The 22,012-nt window shown below is 33.6% G+C and overlaps 4 protein-coding genes across 11 annotated transcripts in view; 2 read left to right on the top strand and 2 right to left on the bottom strand.

Annotated features, from left to right (window-relative positions):
* Positions 1-354: 354 nt before the first annotated feature.
* Positions 355-11,771, bottom strand: roq (RING finger and CCCH-type zinc finger domain-containing protein roquin). Of its 3 annotated transcripts, none has more exons than XM_018458691.1 (16): positions 11,669-11,771; positions 10,643-10,805; positions 9,602-9,827; positions 9,063-9,296; positions 8,390-8,565; positions 7,930-8,263; positions 7,454-7,742; positions 7,008-7,150; positions 6,489-6,781; positions 6,136-6,261; positions 5,738-5,982; positions 5,495-5,616; positions 2,253-2,421; positions 2,069-2,138; positions 1,775-1,993; positions 355-1,515 (listed from the first exon to the last, which is right to left on the bottom strand). In XM_018458691.1, exons 2-16 carry the CDS (start codon positions 10,802-10,804, stop codon positions 1,372-1,374), a joined length of 2,952 nt encoding a protein of 983 aa, XP_018314193.1. In that variant the 5' UTR covers position 10,805; positions 11,669-11,771; the 3' UTR covers positions 355-1,371. The 3 variants fall into 3 exon arrangements, with proteins under 3 accessions (XP_018314193.1, XP_018314192.1, XP_018314194.1); XM_018458690.1 differs by having other exon boundaries at positions 11,676-11,771; XM_018458692.1 differs by having other exon boundaries at positions 6,489-6,778; positions 11,676-11,771.
* A 2,359-nt stretch (positions 11,772-14,130) lies between these two features.
* Positions 14,131-18,040, top strand: LOC108729519 (XK-related protein 6). Of its 5 annotated transcripts, none has more exons than XM_018458678.1 (5): positions 14,131-14,365; positions 16,347-16,657; positions 16,738-17,056; positions 17,262-17,417; positions 17,515-18,040. In XM_018458678.1, exons 2-5 carry the CDS (start codon positions 16,361-16,363, stop codon positions 18,000-18,002), a joined length of 1,260 nt encoding a protein of 419 aa, XP_018314180.1. In that variant the 5' UTR covers positions 14,131-14,365; positions 16,347-16,360; the 3' UTR covers positions 18,003-18,040. The 5 variants fall into 5 exon arrangements, with proteins under 5 accessions (XP_018314180.1, XP_018314181.1, XP_018314184.1 ...); XM_018458679.1 differs by having other exon boundaries at positions 16,322-16,657; XM_018458682.1 differs by having other exon boundaries at positions 14,135-14,208; positions 16,322-16,657.
* Positions 18,041-19,712: 1,672 nt separating this feature from the next.
* On the bottom strand, positions 19,713-20,625 carry robl (dynein light chain roadblock). 2 transcript variants are annotated; one of them, XM_018458688.1, is made up of 4 exons: positions 20,460-20,625; positions 20,220-20,366; positions 20,070-20,148; positions 19,713-19,968 (listed from the first exon to the last, which is right to left on the bottom strand). In XM_018458688.1, exons 2-4 carry the CDS (start codon positions 20,220-20,222, stop codon positions 19,757-19,759), a joined length of 294 nt encoding a protein of 97 aa, XP_018314190.1. In that variant the 5' UTR covers positions 20,223-20,366; positions 20,460-20,625; the 3' UTR covers positions 19,713-19,756. The 2 variants fall into 2 exon arrangements, with proteins under 2 accessions (XP_018314190.1, XP_018314189.1); XM_018458687.1 differs by lacking the exon at positions 20,460-20,625 and having other exon boundaries at positions 20,220-20,439.
* A 799-nt stretch (positions 20,626-21,424) lies between these two features.
* Positions 21,425-22,012, top strand: part of LOC108729518 (uncharacterized) — a 6,907-nt gene continuing 6,319 nt past the window's right edge. Inside the window, exon 1 of the mRNA XM_018458677.1 lies at positions 21,425-21,442. Coding sequence (XP_018314179.1) covers positions 21,425-21,442 — 18 coding nt within the window. The remainder of the gene's footprint in view (positions 21,443-22,012) is intronic.

Genomic DNA, 22,012 nt, shown 5'->3' with positions numbered 1-22,012 from the left:
CTGGAATTGTTTTCATCGCTCTTTGTTATTCCGTAAAAATAGAAAAAAAGAGTCGATTTCAAATTGCTATTGCAACGATTTTCTAAAAAGGATAACTAGACTCTCCTCTCTCGAGACGGTCCTCAAAAAGTTGCATCTCCACTTTTTTCGAAATACAAATTCTTAATAGAATTTTGGTAATTCATGTAATTAATAAAATTGATGTTAATCTTAATAATCAATATAAGAGTTATTATGTTACGTATTATTGCAGGTAACATAATAACATTTATGCACAACACGAAAATTTAATAGATTAATTTTATTACAATAATTTATTAAACATCAAATTTTATTAATTAAACATAAGCACGTTTCTTTTCCCGCTTCCGGGACAAGGAAGATCAGAATTAATTCTTGAAAAGAAGATTCTGATTATTTTTCACAAACAAGTTTTGAAACAAGATACTATAAAGGATACCATCATCAAGCCGAGGTAGCAGTTTCGTTTTCCTTTCCGTCTTCGGAATATAGAAATTCTATAAATATAGCGTCCTTCAAAAGGAACGCGATTTCTTCTTTAGCACATGTATCTACAATATGTGTATAAGCATATAATGTAATAACGTGTTGTTATTATCATCAGAGTCTAACCTTATCGATCAGGTCAAGCGCGATCAGCATTCTTTTCGAATGTGTGTATTCATTATATGTATATATATCGTATCATCAGTAAAGAGTATACGAAATCTGCATATAATTAAACATGTTAATTAATACATTCCTCGCACCTACATATTCCGCGAAGTCATTGTTTATAAAACACTGACCGCGTATTAAGCTAAATTTTAACAAATCCCGTAAAAATAAATATATCTCTTTCGTAAAAATTTTACAGTATCATTTATCTCTTTCTTAAATTAAAAAGGGACAACAAGACAGTTCAAGAGATCAATCGAGATTGTCAATTTTTGAAAATTAATTACGTAAACGATACGAATTATTTCAAGTTTGATGTTTTTCACAAAGTTTACGTAATCATAATAATCATCTATCACAAGTGGTACAATTGTTGCTTAATTAATTTCAACAGTCGACAACTCAATTGTCCGTTGATAAATTATTATTCAGAATTAAAATCGTACAATTTTTCATCGCGTGATATTTTAATTATCAACATGAAAAATGCTCAAAACAAGCATTTAGGTCTGCGATTACTATGTATTTCCCGACCTCCATGAATTAAAGGAATTTTACTTACCCTCGATCAATATTAATTAAAGATAAAATCGAAGATTGATTTTGACATGTAAAAACACATGTTTCCCATCGAAAAATGGACGAGAAAAGAAAACAGAGCTAAAGATGGGAAAAGGAGAGAGAGATGTCCTATTATTTGTTCATGGAAGTAGTGGTGGTGATGGGATCCTTCTCACCTCCACTGGACCAATGTTTTTCCTGCTCGCGCAGCTCAAATTCCCATCGCAGTTCTAGCTCGCGCATATCGTTTGCTATCCCAGCCTCGTATGTATCTTCCTGTGCACACATTGATTAATCAGTTAACTGACAAATCGATAATTCTTGCTTATGATCATGAATTTGAATTTTTATATTTTGGAATATATTTATTTAATTTTATTTATCATATGAATTAAAAAAGACGAAGTGAAATTGATAGTACTTAAAATCCCGAATAAAAATATAATTTCCTTGTGCGTTCGTTACACCAAAATATGAGTTATAAATTTATTGAAATTAATTACAAAATAAAATAGCATAAAATGGTACGGCCTACCTCCTCAGTTTTGTAATTCGTATTATATTCTTGATTCGACAGCCAATCATTGGATTGCTGAATCCAAGGAATAGTGGTAGTACCAGTACTACCACTGTATGGATTGCTCCAATTACGAACATCTCTCTCCCTTTCTCTGATACCTGCTTCGATCATTCGCAATTCTTGTGTCAATCGTTCGCCTGCTGTCACAAAAGTGGTAGCTCCTTGCGTAGCCAACTAAACATGCACATTCAGGACATGAATTGAACAATGTTTGTTGCATTTCTCAAAATTCGAAATGTGAAACGTTACCTTTAAGTCATTGATTTTCTTTTCGAGATGTCTGAGTTGCTGCTTTACTTTCTGTGATTCCAAAATCAAACTGCAATACGTACATAACATATAATATAATAAACATATATGTTTTCTTTTTCATCACTAATAAAGATAAGAGAGTTATAAATAAAAAATACAACTATATACATATATAACTCACTCTTTTGACATACATTCCGATCTTGAGAATTGTGACAATGATTCTGGTGCAATAATATTGCGGCCGAGTGCGACGTAATTATCACTGGTGAAATCACTGTCACCATCACCACTGCCAGGGCTAATTGACATCATTGGCTGTATTCCATTCACGCTAACTGTTGCACATGCTGCAATTAATACCAATTTAACAACTATTCTACTATCATATACACATACATTTTATCTATAAAGATTTTTGAAAAACAAACATTTGAAGAAAAAAAATATATTAAAAATATATTTATATACAGAAAGAGAGGGTGTAAAAAAAGTCCCGGACCTCTTAAATATCTTGAAAAGTAATCATTTTTGAGAAAAATGTTTTATACAAAAGTTGTAGGGTTAAAAATGATCTATTGACTGACCACATCAATTTGACCTTGAATGGCGCCACCAAGGTCAAGTCAAGGTCAAATCGATTTTTTAAAACGAAACACCCTATTTTTTATTTTTAGAATCTAATAGCTGAGGTTGGGAGCTTTCCAAAATACTATAATAAAGCTTCTTTTTAATCAGTACTTTTCAAGTTATGAGAGTTGAAAGTTACGGAACTGCCGGCATTAGCATTATTTAAGGTATTACGTAGTGATTGTCCGACTGGATTTATAAGTCATGTATATGCCCATGAATGTTTGTATCTCTATCTCCTCCTTCCTCCTACCCTTTCCTTCTTCTTCCTCTTCCCTTCTACTCGTTTCCATCTCCTCTCCCTCCTTCCCACCCTTTCAACAAAGCTGGAGACTACATAAGCTAGAGATCTCTCTTGTCAAGTTCACTCTTCTGTGACCTGCGATTGAGAAGGTATACTTTTTCGTGATACTCCGTTCTGAGATTGCTTATCGCCACATAGTTATCTTTGTAAAGTATTTATTTAAAATATTTTATAATGCTTAATAAACAGGAGTGTATATCCCTTTTAATGATGCGAGAATGGGGTGATCGTAGGGGTCTTACGCACATGTGACAGAACTTTTCAATCAAACTTTTAGGAATGAGGACAATGGTCCTCGAGTAACATCTAAATCGACTGTTACTCGTACTGTACAACGTTTTGAAGAAATGAGTTTTGTAAAAGACCATAATAGACAAGGTAGTCCAGCAATAGTGACAAATCCTTTTAAATGATTGAATGTTCTAGTCTTTTATCGAAGATCCGCATAATTCAATTCGCAAAGTTGCACAATAACATGACATCGATCCTATGTCAGTTCATAAAATTCTAAAAAAAGAGAAATTTCATCCATATAAGATCCTGGCGCAGGAATATGTGAAGATGATTTTGATCATCGCATTGAATTTTGCGAAAGTATGATGTTAAATATCGATAGAAATCTTTTATTTGTAGTCAACATTATTTTTTTGAGATGAAGCTACTTTTGAGCTAACCGGGAATGTTAATCGACATAATTGCAGATATTGGAGCCATGAAAATCCTCATTGGATGTACGAGGCACATACTCAGAATCAGCAAAAAGTTAACGTATGGGCTGGAATTTTAAATGAAGCCATTATTGGGCCTTTCTTTATTGAAGGAAATTTAAACGCTAATAATTACTTAGTCATGCTTCAAGATGAAATAGTTCCGGCAATCTGAAACATCGCTCGTCAAAACTTCAGTGATATTTGGTTTCAGCACGATGAGGCGCCACCTCACTACGGTTTACGAGTACGCTAATATCTGAATGAAGTTTTTCTGAATAGGTGGATAGGAAGAAGGAGTTACATTGAATGGCCAGCACGATCGCCTGATCTAAATTTTTACTCGAATATTTTTTATGGGGATATTTAAAGGGAAAAATTTATAATACTAAACCTCGAAATCTATGATTTACGTCAACGAATAATAAATGAATTTAGAATCATGCGATCATTTAGAATCACCTCGCGAATTCTGTAGAAATGCAGTCTTAAGTTTTTAATCGTCTAGCACATTATCAGATTGCAGAGGGACGCCAATTTGAATATTTGCTATAATATGTAATATTCTTTTAACCCCTCGCCTTACTGGGATATGACGTATCTAATGCGATTTTTCACATTGCAATTCAGACTTAAACTTTTTATGATGTAATTTAAGAATAAAATATTTTTTGTTTCATCTTTGTTTATTTGTTCTTGTCTTACTCTAGAGATATCAATTTTGCATGTGATAAGTATTATCAGATTAAAAATATGTTTTCTATTCAGAGATATAACTTGACGAAGTTCCAGACCCCGGTGGGGTCTAGCCGAGAAAGTAACTAAAAACTGATAGGTAAGGCGAGCTGAGTTAAAGGAATGACAAATGCTCAAACGAATGACAGTTGATTTAGATATATCATTGTCTTTATTTCTAAAAGATTGATTGAAAAGTCTTGTCGCTTGCGTAAGACCTCCTACAACCATCCCATCCTTGCATCATTAAAAGGGATATGGTTCTGTTCAATAAGCATTATAAAATATTTTAAATAAATACTTTATAAACAAAGATAACTATGTGGCGATAAGCAATCTCAGAACGGAGTATCACGAAAAAGTATACTTTTTCAATCGCAGGTCACAGAAAGAGTGAACTTGACAGGAGAGATCTCTAGCTTATGTAATCTCCAGTTTTGTTGAAAGAGTGGGAAGGAGGGAGAGGGGATAGAAACGAGTAGAAGGGAAGGGAGGGAGAAGGAAAGGGTAGGAGGGAGGAGATAGAGATACAGACATTCGCGGGCACATACATGACTCATAGATCCAGTCGGGCAATCTCTACATAATACCTTAGATAATGCTAATGCCGGCGGTTCCGTAACTTTCAACTCTCATAACTTGAAAAGTACTGATTAAAAAGAGGCTTTATAGTGTTTTGGAAAGCTCCCGACTTCAGCTATTAAATTCTAAAATAAAAAATAGGGTGTTTCGTTTAAAAAAATCGATTTGACCTTGACTTGACCTTGGTGGCACCATCCAAGGTCAAATTGATAAGGTCAATCAACAGATCATTTTCTATCCTACAACTTTTGTATAAAACATTTTTCTCAAAAATGATTACTTTTCAAGATATTTAAGGGGTTCGGGACTTTTTCTACACCCTGTATATTATAAATGTAGAAAAAGTTATTCGTGAATAAAATAAGTTCTGTCTAAAATTCCTAGTATATAATGCAGTGATTTACGTTATGATTATTTCTGTCGATATATACTCTCTGATCGATAGAAATAATATTTCGTACTCACGTTGACTGCCATAATACCAAGAGGTTACAGAGTTTGGAGTTCTGAATGTAGTAGACAGTGCGGGGATAGTAGGGTCGACCTCCTCATTGTAGAGATGTTGCAGAGTTCCGTTGTAGGGAGATCTATTATTATTATTATTATTACTTTATTACTATTAAATAATAGATCATATAATTTCTTAAGATATTACAGATATTACAATTAAATCGATATAATATCTACACATATATTATTTAATGTCACCTTATCAGAGTTTTAGATATTCTTGAGATGGGTGCCTGTTTGCTAACTGATGGCAAAGAGGTTGTGGGAGATACATCTAATGGAGATATAAAGGGACCGTCATCGTCGAGTAGATGCGAAGCAGATGAAGGTGGTGGCGGCGATGGATCCGTCCCGGATGAACAGCGAAAATTATTCGCAGCGGTCCATATTGAGTAATTGTTGGGTGCAGACAATAAATCACTCTCTTGCTGAAGATCATAATTCTAAGAGAAAATATATAATCATGTATAAAATATATAAAATATAAAATATATCAAATAAATTACGTACAAGCACGCGCGCACAAAACAATGATAAAATATGATAAAGTTCATTCGAATATAAAGAAACATAATATGATCAGAATACATGTTTACCGTTTTTATTTGCGGTGATATTAGTTGTTGTTGTTGCTGTTTGCCAACGATTATTTCCAACTGATTTAAGATCTCCATTTTGCGTTGCAATAACATCGCCAACATAGTTTTTCCCACTGCCGTTCGCTATTGCAAAGTTAATTTCATTGTTATTATCATTATTGAAATTATGTTAAACTATCATTACAATCAATTGTCAGTCACATTAATAATAAATATTATCCACTAAAAGGATTACTTTAATAAATCTGCTTTTGTTGCTATTAAACGAATTTATCCGTTTGAAATTTCGGCAAATTACTGATTATAAGAAAGCAAGCTATTTTCTCTTAAACTTTTTTGTCGTTTGTTACTTGATTTGCTGGTACAATTTGTGGGGCATCCCACACTCCGAGGTTTGTTGTAGTTGTCAAGGAAGGTCCATAATCGACTGTAGGAACAGATCCTGGTGGCATTATGTAATGCCCAGAGCAATGGACACCAGGAGATCCTCCACTATCCAACATAGTTCCTCCCTTTACAGAGCACAGACTAAGATGCGGCAAGTTTTGTGGGGGTGTAAGCGGCAAAACATAGGTCGATGTCAATGAGTCAATCAAATTATTTTCCAAGTTGGTCGGGACAGGCGTTGAATGTTGCACCACTGCTAATAATTAAGATAAAATGATACAATAATAGAGATGATTGTTTCATTTAAACATATCGTACAAAGGGTGCTTCTCACTTGATATTTAAGTAATTTTCTTTATTATTAAGAATACAAAACAATTATCAAATCAAAATTGTTTTGAAAGAGATATCTTTGTACTCAGTATAATATTTTGATCTATCACACATCCATCATATTAAATATAAATATCCACTATACTCACTATCCCTGTCGTGTGTTTTTACGGAATGGTAAGTCGTTAAATCACCGTTTTGCTTATTGAAAATCTTATTATTCTTCTCACCCTTCAATTCTGTCTGATTTGAATTCGCTCTGACACTCAATTTACGATTTTTTGATCTGTACCTATAAAAAAAAAGAAAAAATAACTCATTTTTCATGTGAAAAATCTATTTGGAAAGAATTGCATGCGTCTAGAATCTGCAAATCATTGTAGTAGTAAAATAGTTACATATAGCCACACACACATAAATAATCTTTTCATTTGAGATATTATTATCAAAAAATTGGAATTGATAGTAAAAATTACTATTTTCTACCATTTTTTGATGTTGAGATTCCTTTTTTTTCTCTTTAATATTCTTTAATAATTTTCTCAAAAACAGGTAGAAAATAAAATGAATAATTGTATCAAATAAATAAACTTACTTATCAAGCTCGGTGTCGCTGTGAGCAAAGGTACAATTGTTGGATCGTGGGCAAGTGCCGCGCAGAGCTAAATCTCTGCACATGCTAACTTTGTATTTGCTGGTTGCTGAACCTGGACACGAGCTTCCGACAGGACCACCACCTCCACTATCTTGCGCCACTGATTTCCGATTGTTACCGCATGTGCCATTGCTTCCATGTTGTCGAATAAAATCCACTAACGTAGCCACCACTATTCTCACGGCTTCTAGAGCCGCCCGACATACGGCTAAGTTTGGTGGCTCTGTCTCTAAAAATAATAAAAATTATAAAAATATAATTATTAAAAAATACTTATTGATAATATATGATACATTTAAGATTCTAAGAGTTTGTACAGTTACTGTCGTACGTCAGTCCGACATACTTTAATAATTACAAAAGTTTTAAGAATTTATACAGAATATAATTTTACATACGGTCCAGAACCTACATACCTGGACTGGGATCGATGGCAGCTAATAATTCCAACTGTGGCCTGAGACCGCTCAGTTGTCCAGGATCCGGAGTACGTTGCAACGCTATCACAAGTTCCTGGACACTCTGGGCGAACGACTGTGGTGTCTGCAATTTATCAATGATGCTTTGCATGTGGGATTTGTGAGCAGTATCGCCATAAAGTAACGCTGACCATTGGTCAGGCGCAATACGCAAGCCTGCCTCGGTGGCTATCTGTACAATCTGTGCATCATGTTCCCGTCTTAGAGCTTCATAAGTACGGAACTCTTCCTTTAATTGCATCAGCGATGAGTCGCCTTCACGCTTTGATACCTAAAAACGTACACAACATAATAGAAAACGATAATATATTTAATATATAATTGTATAGTAAAAATTTTTCTATACAATGTTTTATTAAAAGTGTTTGAATCCTTTTATGAACTACCACATATTTACCTTAAAACAACTCGCTCGGTATAGAAGCTGCACTACATGTCCAATGCTGGTCTTACTAGCTTGAGGAAAATGTGGTTCTAGACGCTGTACTACAAACATCACCAATACCTTACGCGATAGAGCAGAGCCATCCTCCAAAGCCAATAGCACAAGTTTGAGAACTTCCTCTTGCATCGCTAAACAGTAATAAAACAAAGACAATTACAGAAATAAATTAGCCAAGAAAAATATAATACATAACACAAACCCATGCACGCACGCACGCACGCACGCACGCACGCACACACGCATCTTATAAGTTATTACATTCCTTTGAGGCTTTATCTTAATTCTTCTATATGCAGAATAAGTATTTAAAAAATGATATTTAAAAAGAATGCAGTTTATAGTGCATTCTCTTTGGTGTTCATAGCACTTGTGAGCATCATTTGTCCTTGTTTAATATTTAGCAAACAACGAGGCTGAAATAATGCTTACAATGTATGAGCATGCAAAACAAACACTTTATTGTAGTTCTATCACTCATTAATATAGTTGCAAAGAAAATAATGCTATATTATATATGTATATATATTTTTTTCTTTTTTTTGTATTATTTCCTTCTATTACTTACACACATTGAAAGATACGGCCTAATCAAATTGCATAATTACCTTGTGTAAATAAAATTTACCTGGTCCAAGAAATTGACAACCACGGGCACGCACGGCTGCCCAAAGATTAGCGCTGAGTTGTTGAGGATTCTGGTGCTGTAGTATAAGTTCTGTGACAGTGCGCTCACCAAGACTACGAGCAGCACGCAATGCACGTGCTCTACCTTCTGGTTCTACTAACTGACAACCTAATAATGTCACCAATTTTCGTTGCATGGGTCGTGATACTAATCCTCCACCTCCGCTTCCGATACCTATATAATAAACAAATATATTTCATATTACACAAGTAAATATCGCAACAATTCATGTGAGTGCGTGTATGTATATTATACATATATATTTTTAATTACTATGTAAGTCTTGTGTGTAATAAAATATAATAATCTTAGTAAAATCTACTGTAATACAATATTATTGTATTTGTAATACAACATATAACATAATTTAATTATTCTCATTGCACGTATATTCCTTACATGATAGACTTCAACCTAATTTTTGTTATCTATCAATGGTTATTTATATTTGATATTTTAAAATTCTGCATACTACATACCTGCAGTATTACTAATTTGACATGGTTTAAGATAAAGAGCAAGTTCCTCAATGCAATTCTTAGCCCTAAGGTAGTTAACATGTTGGTCGGCTGGCAGAAGCTTCTGGTAATTTTGCTGTTGATTCGATGCAGATGTTGATGAAGCAATGATGGGAATTGGATTGCCCAGCAATTGTAACAGTGCTTCATTTACAGGTAGTTTTTCGATGTCGGTGTTAATAATGTTCTGTGAAAAGGACAAACAAAATAAAGAACTGTTTATAGAATTATTAGCAATGTACATATATATGTTATACATACAAACACACACACACACACACACACGCGCGCGCGCGCGCGCGCGCAGAGAGAGAGAGAGAGAGAGAGAGAGAGAGAGAGAGAGAGAGAGAGAGAGAGAGAGAGAGAGAGAGAGAGAGACATATGTATGTATTTTTATGTGTATATATTACACTACTCAACAAGAAATAGGGAAAAGCACTTTCGAAATTGCCCAATTTTCAGATCAAAAATTAAAAAAGCATTTTGAAGTTCCGAGTTTGTACTTTAACATGCTTTTAACAGTTTTTAAACTTAATTTTGCAAAATTGGGGAGATAAAAAATTTTTGCGACGATTTTTCGCCGAATTTTAACGATAATTTTAAGAAATGTAAATTTAGCTTCAAAGTTGTGTAATTCGATCAAGAAAAATCATAAGAAAATTTTTGTAGGTAAAACTCTTTTTAATACCTTTTTGTATAAGTATTAAATTGTTTAAAGAAAATTTTTTATTGAGCTGCAGACTGTTAAATGTATGTAATTTTAAGGAACACAATAATAATGTGATCTTTGCTAAGATATAAAATTGTAAAGATAAACATTTTTTTTTTAAATGGCCAAAAATATATTAAAAAGTACAAGTTTTATTGTTTAAAAGTTTTGTCTACAATGATTTTTCACCGAGTTTCGACAATTTGAAAATTGTGCGATTTTGAACATTTTGAAATTGTTTCCTATTTCTTATCGAGTAGTATAATATCACACTGAAATACCTATATTATTACCTGATCGAAAGGACATTGCTTGCGGTGTAAATTGGCCAAGCAAGCACGACATATGGTATGGCCACAGCCAAGTGATATGGGACCTCGTATAGCCACGTCAAAGTCATGACAACAGATTGGGCACGACAGGAATTCAGTCCACTGTGGTGCCTGTATCGGCATTCTGTAGGATAACAGAAAAAATATGAAATTATATAAAAATCAAAATGAAAAAGAAAATCGATTTAATTTTTTTAAATTAAAAAAATACTTTAAGCAAGCTATTACTTTTTTAAATTTTTAAAAAATGGTTTACATTTTGATGGAATAAAATAGAAATTCCAAAGTCTGTTCAAGTATAAAATTTTAATTAGTCTTAGAAAGTAATAATTAATAATTAATAAAGATTCTAAATGAAAAAAAGAGATGGATAAATTATTTTTAGACCTTGTTTTCTTCGTAAAATATACTTGAATGTTTGTATATAAAGTTTATTAAACAAACAAAAATCAACAGTAAATCAACAAATAAAAATCAAAAATAGTAAAAAGAAAAAGATAATTGTAAATAAAATATAGATGAAGTAAGAAACGTAAATGGAAAAGTATAAAATCTAGAGGGGAAATGTAGAAAATTCTAAAGGCGAAAAAATTAGATATAAAGTGCAGAGAAGGCGGAAAATGTGGGTGTGCAAAACGGCCAGCATGCAGATTCTGCTTTGCATAACCATGTTTACCCAGATCTGCAAATAAAGAATCACGACACGAAATATGACGCAATAAATGTCGTTGTCAAACATCGATCAATCAAAATTATTACGATTGATTACGATATTGTAAGAAATAAATTACAGAAATAAATTGTAGGGGAGAGAATCCGGCAGAATAATTGCAACCTCGCCACACGCCTGCACGGGCCTGCACGAGCCTGAATTGGCCTGTACTGTGCTGTACGCTGTACTGCGACGTACTTGATATCAAGTCAATGAAATTTTAGGATCAAGCAGACCCGACAGATCGATTGAGAAAAAAAAATATGAAATCTCACCACCCACCTCGTTATATCCCTCGCAAAACATCACATCGATTACACTTTTTGCGCATCACGCCTCTCGCGCAGTTCGCGCGATTCGCAAAACGACAACGTCTACTATTATGTTACAGACTACTATTATGATATAGCTTACGCGTATGACACTATACTCACGACTGCTCACGACTGCCCACGACACGACACGACACAACACGATACGACGACCAATGACGACGTCGATCGTCGACGTCACCTGTAGCTGGGCCCCTATTCTGTAACTGTTTTACACGCTTACCGACAATTGCGGTGTCGCTGCGCAGATATTTTATATGGTAAAAAAGCTGCGCAACGACACCGACAACTGTCGGTAGACGTGTAAAACAGTCACAGAATAGGTGCCCTGATCTGCTTAGTATCTCGTCCCCGACGAGTAATATTAAAGACGATTCTGGATAAATTTTCGCGATTATAAATTCCTAACTTTTCATTATACAAATGATGTATAAATATAGATACGTATACTTTTAATGCTATGATATCTTTATACATTGTGGCCCGTATTCAGAACGCGCTTTTATCTCTGAAATTCTATAATATTGCGTGACGTAAAGTATAGTATGTTAGCGCGCTAACATCATTGTAAGCGCGTTCTGAATACGGGCCTGTATGTATATATATATATATATATATACAACTAGTGTTGTGCATAGATGATTTTAAAATTAGCTAGATAAAGATAAGATGAAAATTTGGAAATTTATCTTAGATAAGATAAAGGTGATTCAATTAAATTCATCTAGATAATCAAGATAAATTTATCTGAAAATTCATCTGAAATTTTTCAGATAATTTTTTTTATTTTTAAGACTTATACTTACAGTTATAACAAATAATAAAAAAAATTCATACGAAAGGCTATAAGAGTCAACTTCTGGTTGTTAAAAATTTCGAGATGTACATTTAATTAATAATAACATATGATTTCGACTCCTGTTTGAGTCATCTTCAGCGTTACAATCTTAATATTACAGCAATTAATATCGCAGTAAATGTCTTTAATTTTAATTTAAGATGACGTTCTGCAATTGTCGTGTGATTTACTATTACTTTGTATGTGACTTGTGGACTCCGTGAGGTGAGCACAATTTTTATTTCTATTGTCCTCTATATTATTCACCTTCTTCAACGATTTTTTTTAATTTTAGCTTGAGTTTTTATCCACAACGGTCACATACAAAAGGAGAGAAAACTTTGAAGACATTGACTGCAATATATTACTTGCTGTAATATTAAAAGGTTGTAACGCTGAAGATGACTCAAACAGGAGTTGAAACGTACGAAATCATATAATATTATTAATTAAATGTATATCTCGAAATTTTTAACAGCTAGAGGTTTACTCCTATAGCCTTTTGTGAATTTTTTTATTGTTTATCGTATCAATTAAAGGAGTCTATTACTTTTAGTTTTAATTTAATTTCATTATTACTCACATTTAATAAAAAATATAAGATTTTGTCATTTGTTTTGCCTTTTCTGTGGCTAAACTAATATACACTTTTGGAACTTAAAATGAGATAGGTATTATATATATAATATGTTTGATATTTGGCGATAGAGAGAAAGAGAGTTCTATGCACTACAACTCTCTGCACGTCTAGTGCAAAAATAAAAAACAGAGGGTCGATAGTGTATCTCTAAATAAGGTAAAAATTGCAAGAGTGAGCAAATTCACTAGAATAGTTATAATTTAATTGGTCAATATTTAGTGAATTTGTTCACCTTTGTAATTTTCTCCTCATTTGAAAATACACAACCAACTCTCAAATCACTTGAGTAGTTATATAAGGTCTGTTCGCGTTGCATGAAATTCCCAAATATTTTTGCACTTAAAATAAGATAGATATATATATATTCGGTTTCTTGAAAAGAGAGACTGCGAAGGTGCCGAATCAAAAGGTGCAAGCAACGCGAACAGACCTATCTACTACTGGATATATCCACTTTCTCCTTGAGGCTAAAAATTTTTTTGCAAACATGAACTACATAAAAGCAAATATTTCAATATTCAGTACATTTTCAGCAATGTAAAATGTAAACTAAATTATCTAAATGTTATTCTAGATAAAGATGACACTTTTTTTCATCTAAGATGCAGATAAAGATAATTAATATTTTTATTATCTAGATAAAGATAAGATGACATCAAAATTTTATCTAGATGATCATCTAGATAATTTTATCTAGATAAGATCCAACACTGTATACAACATATATTACAATTTTGAACTAGTTCTTTACCCTATGAGAAAATTATCGACTGCACACCGACCGTCCTAGTTATCTGAATTGTCTACTTGTAGTAAAGAGAAGGTCGAAGAAACAGTTACGTTTTTCGCCAAGCATCGGCATCGCCAAGCGTCTCGATTCTTGTCGAGAGTCGATCTATCGACTCACCAAATCATCGGAGTGGCGAACTGCGGTAGAACAGGGTGAACTGTGGCGAACGCGACCAACGGGTCGACGCAGGGAGAGAAATCGAGAAATATGATGTGGTGTGGAATTGTGGATTGTTTGTTGACGTTCATCAAATGGATTGATGTGTGTTGATGTCGATGTGATGTGTGAGCTCTGTGAGGGATGCTGTAGCGTGAGCGAATACCAACTCAAGTTGCACTTTGCACTTGATCCTGAGGAGAAAATAGAGAGAAAGTAGACAGATTGGAAACTGAGGATTAAAGCGGGTTCTACAATGAGTCTTTAGTCGGCAATCGGAAGTCTTTACTTAGTCCTAAGACGCTATCGGTCGTAATCGGTGAATCCGTAATGCGGGGTCTATAATAGAAGTCGTAGCAGTCGTAGGGTCTTAAATCGTAGAAAATTGACCAATCACAGTCAAATATGAGAAGAATAATCAACTGTGATTGGTCAATTTTCTACGACTTAGCCCTTACGATCGCTACAATTTCTATTGTAGACCCTGCATAAGGTTGGCCAACAGCCAACATTTATGCGGGGTCTACAATAGAAGTCGTAAAGCGGGGAGCACAGACTTTTGCATAACGCATAACATGTAATGCATAAGAAATTTAATCAATCAGAATTCTTTATTTCATGGAAAGGAAGGAAACGGAGGGCTTTGATTGGTACATTTTCTTATGCATTATGCAAGAATCTGTGCTCCCCGCTTAAAGGTGCCGTCACATACAGTCCGCAATCCGTAATCCGCACCGGATGTCCGCAAAAGCATCTAGGGATTGCGTATGTACGGCAGATATTTTTTCACGTAATCTGCAACTACGTGAAAAGAGAGTTCTAGTGCAGTCTAGTGCACGTCAGAAAGCAGACCATTTGTTGTATTTGCACTAATAACATATATCAAAGATTCATTATGCACTTCTAATTTCAAAATTGTTGTCAAACAAATTAATCACTATTTATAAATTAAAGGTAGATTATGGCACGTTTATTTTTGTTTGACGTCGGAGTGCAATTGCGTTGCGTGCTTACATGCTCCTTGTGTCCCATGGAGCCGCAAAATGCGGACGTGTAAATGTAATATTTTTTATTTAAGAAGTTATACGGTTCATTTTTATTTTATTTTATAAGAAAATTACAGAATATATTTTGATTATAACAAAAGTTTTAATTAAATCGTCAAATTTAGTCAATAGATAAAATTAGGAAAAGCATTACTAGTAATAACTAGTAATTTTTACGGAAATTTCATGAGATTACGGCTCCATGGGACACAAGGAGGTAAAACACACGTAACGTTACGGACGCAATATCTAGTAACGTTTGCAGATATCTGGTGCGGATTACGGATTACGGGTTGTATGTGACGGCACCCGTAACAATCGTAGAGTCTTAAGTTGTAGAAAATTGATCAATCACAGTCGAATATGAGAAGAATAATTAACTGTGATTGGTCAATTTTCTACGACTTAAGATCCTACGACCGCTACGACTTCTATTGTAGACCCTGCATTAAGATACCGACTACCGATTTTCTTATGACTGACCAATCATGTAGCTTCGGTAGCCATCTTTCAGTTCGAAAAAATAGTGCGAAATTTATGCGTGCATCATGACTATCATTGGCTGCGTTCAGCAGAGAAAGCAGCTTTGCAACTGTTGTAAAATTCTTCAATATAATTGGTTTATACATTTAGATCTGTAAGGAACCAAAAGCAAGAACCAATATTATTGTATTAAATCGTATTAAAGAATTTTACAACAGTTGCAAAGTTGCTTTCTCTGCTGAACGCAACCAATACTTCTTTATCATCCATCACTCTATCACTATATTACCAGTTTATTATTAAACACACAACACAAATAAATGATTTTCTATTTTAGAACTGATTGTATTCAGCCCCTTTCCGAAAATTCAACTTCTTTCTCATTGGTCAAGCCAAACGATTCGCTATACAACTAGCGTTCCTTAAGACCCCACAATCATCTACGATTTCTATGTAGATGAGCCTTAATACGGGATCTACAATAGAAGTAGCGGTCGTAAGGTTCTAAGTCGTAGAAAATTGACCAATCACAGTCGAATATGAGAAGAATAATCAACTGTGATTGATCAATTTTCTACGACTTAAGATCCTACGACCTCTACGACTTCTATTGTAGACCCCGCATTAAGACTTCCGATTACAGACTACAGACTAAAAACTCATTGTAGAACCTGTTTAAGCCATGGAGGAGAGAAATTGCGAACGTCGTTCTTTCCATCTCGTCAGCGTGTTTCCAGGTATCCATTTCGACGTTGACGTCACTGACCTGCCGACAGATACCCCCCGTATCTCCAGACTGGATGTCTTCTTGCTGGCTTGCTCCATAATAATGCATGTCGTCGACATGGGTTTCGATTATAACATTGCCATCCAATACTACCTGGGCGGCAAAGTAACATACTTTGCTTGGACAATGTGCCTCATACTCGTTCCCTCTCTGATCAACGTTAGCAGGAAGATGCAGTTTCAAGATAAAGAAGTGAAGTACTATTATATACGCATACGTTTAACTCGGTTTATTTCTGTCGGATTTCGAGTAACATATGTTCCTTGATATAGACAAGTTCCAGTACACAAAACGATTATAAAACAACGCATTTGTTGATTAAAAATGGATTGTATTGTATGATTGCTGTTTTTTTGCAACTGGCACCAGTTGTACATTACTGGGAAACCTTGAAGTGTGCGTTAAAAGCACGTAAATGCAAGAAATCTGGAGATCGTGTCAATGAAAGGAGATATTATCTAAGGATGCTCAAAGAGGATCAAGATGTTGCCTTGTTAAGAATATTTGAATGTTTCTTGGAAGCTGCACCGCAACAAATCCTACAGCTAACTCTGATGTTAAAGCATTACCACAATGAAATTAATTTTGAATGTATCTATACTTTGTGGAATATATTTTATGCCCAATCTCACATATATTTGTAAAGCTACTAGAGATTTAGCGTCGTAGCACAATTGACAATGAAGAAAATAATTGTTTCAAAGACCTAATTATTCCAATTTGTTGTCAAATAATTGTAGCTTATTGTAATAGATTATTACAATTCTTTTAACATGTTTTTCATGTTATTTTTCAGTTATACATCAAGTAGCTAGTATTGTCAGCTCACTTGCAAGCATGGGTTGGGCAATGGCCAGTTACCATCGTAGCATTCGATTAGCTCAACAAAATAAATTAAATATTGGTGTTGTAGGAACTGTATTACAATTTCTGTGGCACTTTAGCATCACAGGTACATATTCAACAATTAACAGATGACATGATATTCTAATTGAGACAAATATTTAAAAAAAAAAATCACTGATTATAACTGATTATCATGATTACAGTGGCAAGAATCTTATCTCTCAGTGTTATTGCAAGCGTCTGGCCTCTATATACCATAATCGGTTGCTTAATACATTGGGTAATCATGACAATATGGATTTTGATCAATTCCCATGGGATATTAGAGTTTTGTCGGGCTTATGGTCACCCACCACATATGCTGCCAACATTTAAAGACCGCATTTATTCTAGCTTATTTGCCATAGTTATTGGCATAGTTTACATTTTCATATATTTAAATACCGTAGATAGCAATACATTTTGGAAACATCTATGTTTCTATATGCTCTGCTTTGCAGAAAATATTACTTCCAATCTATTGTGGAGATATACCTGTCCTTCTGAAGTTGGAGAGGCTTGGTATTTTAACGTATTCTTTATTATTTGTATCGTTTCCTTTTTACTAGGAATTACAGCAATGGTAGTATATTATACTAGATTTCACCCTTCAAAAAAGCAACATGCTTCAAATTCACTTCAAGTCATGTAATTGTGGATATCTATTTTTTACTTGAAGGAGATTAAATTAACTTTATATTATAGTTTACAAAGTATCTTTTGATACACATTATATATCTCAAAAGAAAGAATCTCAATATTAAAATTTATATATATAATATATAAATTTATTATATACATATATTTGTTTACATATAATTTATAAAATTTTTTTGCAAAAGAAAGTAAATACACATAAATATGTTCATATCTCTATAACACCATTCCATATTCTTAAAAAAAAAATATATATATATATAAAAGCAAGGCCACAATTTGACTAAATCTGTAACATAGTTTTAAAATGTCTCGTAGACTACGCAGAAATGTAAGTACATGGCTGTGTTATGATCAATAGAAGCCAACTAGATATTGTTTTTTTATATTGAAATCTTTAATAAGAATCTTTTTTTTTTTACTTTTTTTATTTAAACTGCAAGAAATATTTCTCAGGGATATATAATTTAGGCCCTGCACACAAGAAGGAATAAGGAATTAGGAATAAAGAATAAACGATTCTAACCTATAAAAAATCGAATACATCAGAATACATGGTTTTTATATAGGTTGAAATCGTTTATTCCTAATTCCTTCTATCGTGCGCAAGGCCTTATATGTTATATCTAATATAATGCTACTTGCAAATTTTTAATAAAGGGTGTTAGATACATGTTATGTGATATTGATGCTGAAGACTACTTTTTTACAATAAAAGAATAAATTTCTGAATATTTAAAATAAAAAGGAACAAAAATATTTTTTTAATTATTTTAATATATTTATAAAAAATTTTTTTTCTTAGAGTAAGAAGATTACATTGACAAGGATTTTATCATTTAACTTTGAAATAAAAGAAATAGTACTCTATAATATATCTCGTGTGTTTGTCGTTATACATATCGAAATTTATATTTTCCCAAATTTCAAAATAAATTTATTTTTATCAACTTAGACTTATGTCCATATACAATTTTTTCAATCTTCGAATAGTTTGTATACATTTTTTATATATTGAAATAAATATAATAAAATAAAGTACATTGTGACATTCTAATATATTATTTGTCAACACATTTGTGTTTATGACAAATATATGATAAAACACACAATTGAAAAAAAAACATTTTTCCTTCTCATTTTATTCAACTTTTAATTCTCTGTGTTGTATTAGTTTGTACTCCTTCATTTTGATACATGAATACGCGCGTGTGTAGTGTGATTATAAAGTATATTTTCACATAAAATATAAAAGTAATAAGTAATAATAAAAATATTTCAATTTTTTTTATGGAATTAAATCATAAATTAACAGAACATTATGATACAATAAATATATTCTATAATACAAACTGTACTAAAGAATATTATAAAATACGAATAAATCATATATAGAAATTAGGTATCACATATAGAACAGAATATATGTATATGTATATGCACATACATTCACAGTTGTTTGAAATGATGCAGATGCAGGAATAATTAAGTGTTTATTCAGAATCTATTACTAAACTGATTTGCAAAAGTACCATAAAATATGAATTACCAAAGAAAACAGTTCGAAAGTTCTTAAATCTCCACTAAACTATCTTGGAAATAAAATATTGTATTATACCAATAGAGTTTTATTCTTTCATTTCTTAATTAATTATTAAAATCAAACGCAATATGTAGAATAAATTAATCGATAAAATTATTAAAGGAATAAAGGTGAATTCTGCAATGTACTTCTGTAGTCTTTAGATATCAATCAACTGGATTTTGCACTACTATCAATATAAATTCCTTGTCTGGTGCAACCATAATTTCATGCTTTTTGCTACGGATGCGCAGGAAAGTTAAATCATTGGTTGGATCCAGATCGCGCACAACAGAACGGGCTTTGTCTGATAATTGACTTATCAAACCTGCGTACTGAACTGTTGTTGTGTTGTCTAATGTTGATTTTATTGGAATACCTAAAAATCAAAGTGCAAAATTCAGTGAGAATTTCCTGACATACACGGATAGATGATGTCACATGTTCTTTTTTAAATGTAAAACAAAATTTTGCGTTTACCTTCTGCGTTTACCACTATTGTTCCAACTACTCCCTTGTGAGATTGAATCCGTTTCATAGTTTCTTCGACCTCTTGCGCCTGAAAATGTACACATTCCATGAACAATTATTCAGTCGTGCGAAATTACGGAATTATGTATACGTATGTACCATTTTGTAGAATAGAAGAGACACTTGTGAGATCCCTTGAAAAACGATGCAATCACAATTTGCAACGTATTAAAACCAATTATTAAGCTCAGAATAATTAACGTGTGTCAACCGTGTTGCAGAATTTATCCTCTTTTCTCGTGGCTTCTTTAAGGAAAAAACGCCACTATTTTATGTGCAATTTCGCATAATTAAGACATATATTTTATAAATATATTAAATGTACAACTAGAGAGAAACCTGGGATCTGAGACTAAAGAACACCAGTGGACATGAATGAGGGCCTTTTTCCTGTAAACCATAAAACACGCAAAATGTCCTGCGCGCTATCGCCCTCTGAAGAAGTGGATGTCAACTACACAACGATATCCACTTTTTTTGCGGTACCTCTATGAGGGTACCGTCACATACGGCATAATCTGCGTAAGCGTAATTTGCTTTCAACCATAAGATTTCAATGCTTTCGTTCATACTAATACAGCAAGTTAGTATGAACGAAAGCATTGAAATCCTATGGTTGAACTTTACCGGCATCAGCATAAGTTAACGGTTACGGCCATTATAAATCAGACTTTCTTCTTCTAAATTTGTACAAACGCGTATTGTATGTACGCGATAGAAAGTACCGGTTCCCCATGAGGCGTACTTTTCGAGTTGCGTAGGTTACGAAAACCAATCGTAAATTCGTTTAGCATTTCTGTTAGAGTGTACAACAGAAATTCTAATCAGCAATTGGTTGCATTAGTTCCGCATTTCTCTAATCTTCCGCGAAATACGCCCAATGTGAATGCCGGCTTTCAGAATAGCGTATTCTAGTAAATAAAAAATAACGTATTCTAGTAAATTACTAGAATACGCAGGTTACGCTTACGCAGGTTACGTCGCATGTGACGGCACCCTTAATTTGAAAGATTTTAGTGTATATTTATTTCAGTGATTACACATGCATGCATAGTCATAAATTATCATTAAATTATCGTTTTTTAACTTACCAACATAAAAAAACTTTCAAATTAAAATTAAATAAATAAAACGGAACTTGAGCGACAATTTTCCTTCTCAGAATATTGGCTCAATTGACTGCGGTCCACTTGACGCTACAAACTCTTCGAAGCTAGAGTCCCTATAATAAGGGCGTGTTCACACTTTGACGGAAATGTAGCAGCCTGTGCGTTGAATGCAGGAGCGAAGGACAAGATGTATTGATGTTGTATGATCTGACGGTAGGAAATTTATGTGTTCTTTTCAATAATATGTTAAATTGATATTGATTGATTAAAATTCCGGTAATTATTCAGAATACCTCCCTCACCTCCGATTTCGATGAAATTAGGCTTATTCGACGCGTTTTTGCACAAAACGAAAGAATCTGGCAGAAAAAAGTGTCGCTCTGCCTCGCGAACCGAGATATTTAGCGTTAAAGTTGACGACTCTGCAGGTTAGGAAATCTGTCATACCGACTATGGCTGCATTCGGAAACGTCGCTCGGATGCCTCCGATGCCTCGAATTCATCATCTGTCCTTCTTTAACATTAAATGTTAAACGAGGACAGATGATGAATCCGAGGCATCGGAGGCATCCGAGCGACGTTTCCGAACGCAGCCTATGTGTAGTGCTACCAGTATGCCTTCTTCATGCTCTCTGACTTCATGCGCATGCGTCTCGTTACTTGTCGGTCCAACAGGCACCAAATTTAAAATGTGTGCTATAAAACAAATAAATCCTAACCCATGTGGACAGTGGGGTGTATTGACAGTAATGCTTGGGTTCGGGCGGCTACGCCGCCCGAACG

Source organism: Mycetomoellerius zeteki, unplaced genomic scaffold (assembly GCF_001594055.1).
Source record: "Mycetomoellerius zeteki isolate Tzet28-1 unplaced genomic scaffold, Tzet1.0 scaffold748, whole genome shotgun sequence".
Lineage (NCBI taxonomy): Eukaryota > Metazoa > Arthropoda > Insecta > Hymenoptera > Formicidae > Mycetomoellerius > Mycetomoellerius zeteki.
Note: the sequence above shows the minus strand (reverse complement) of the source record. Positions and strands in the feature narration are given on the sequence as shown.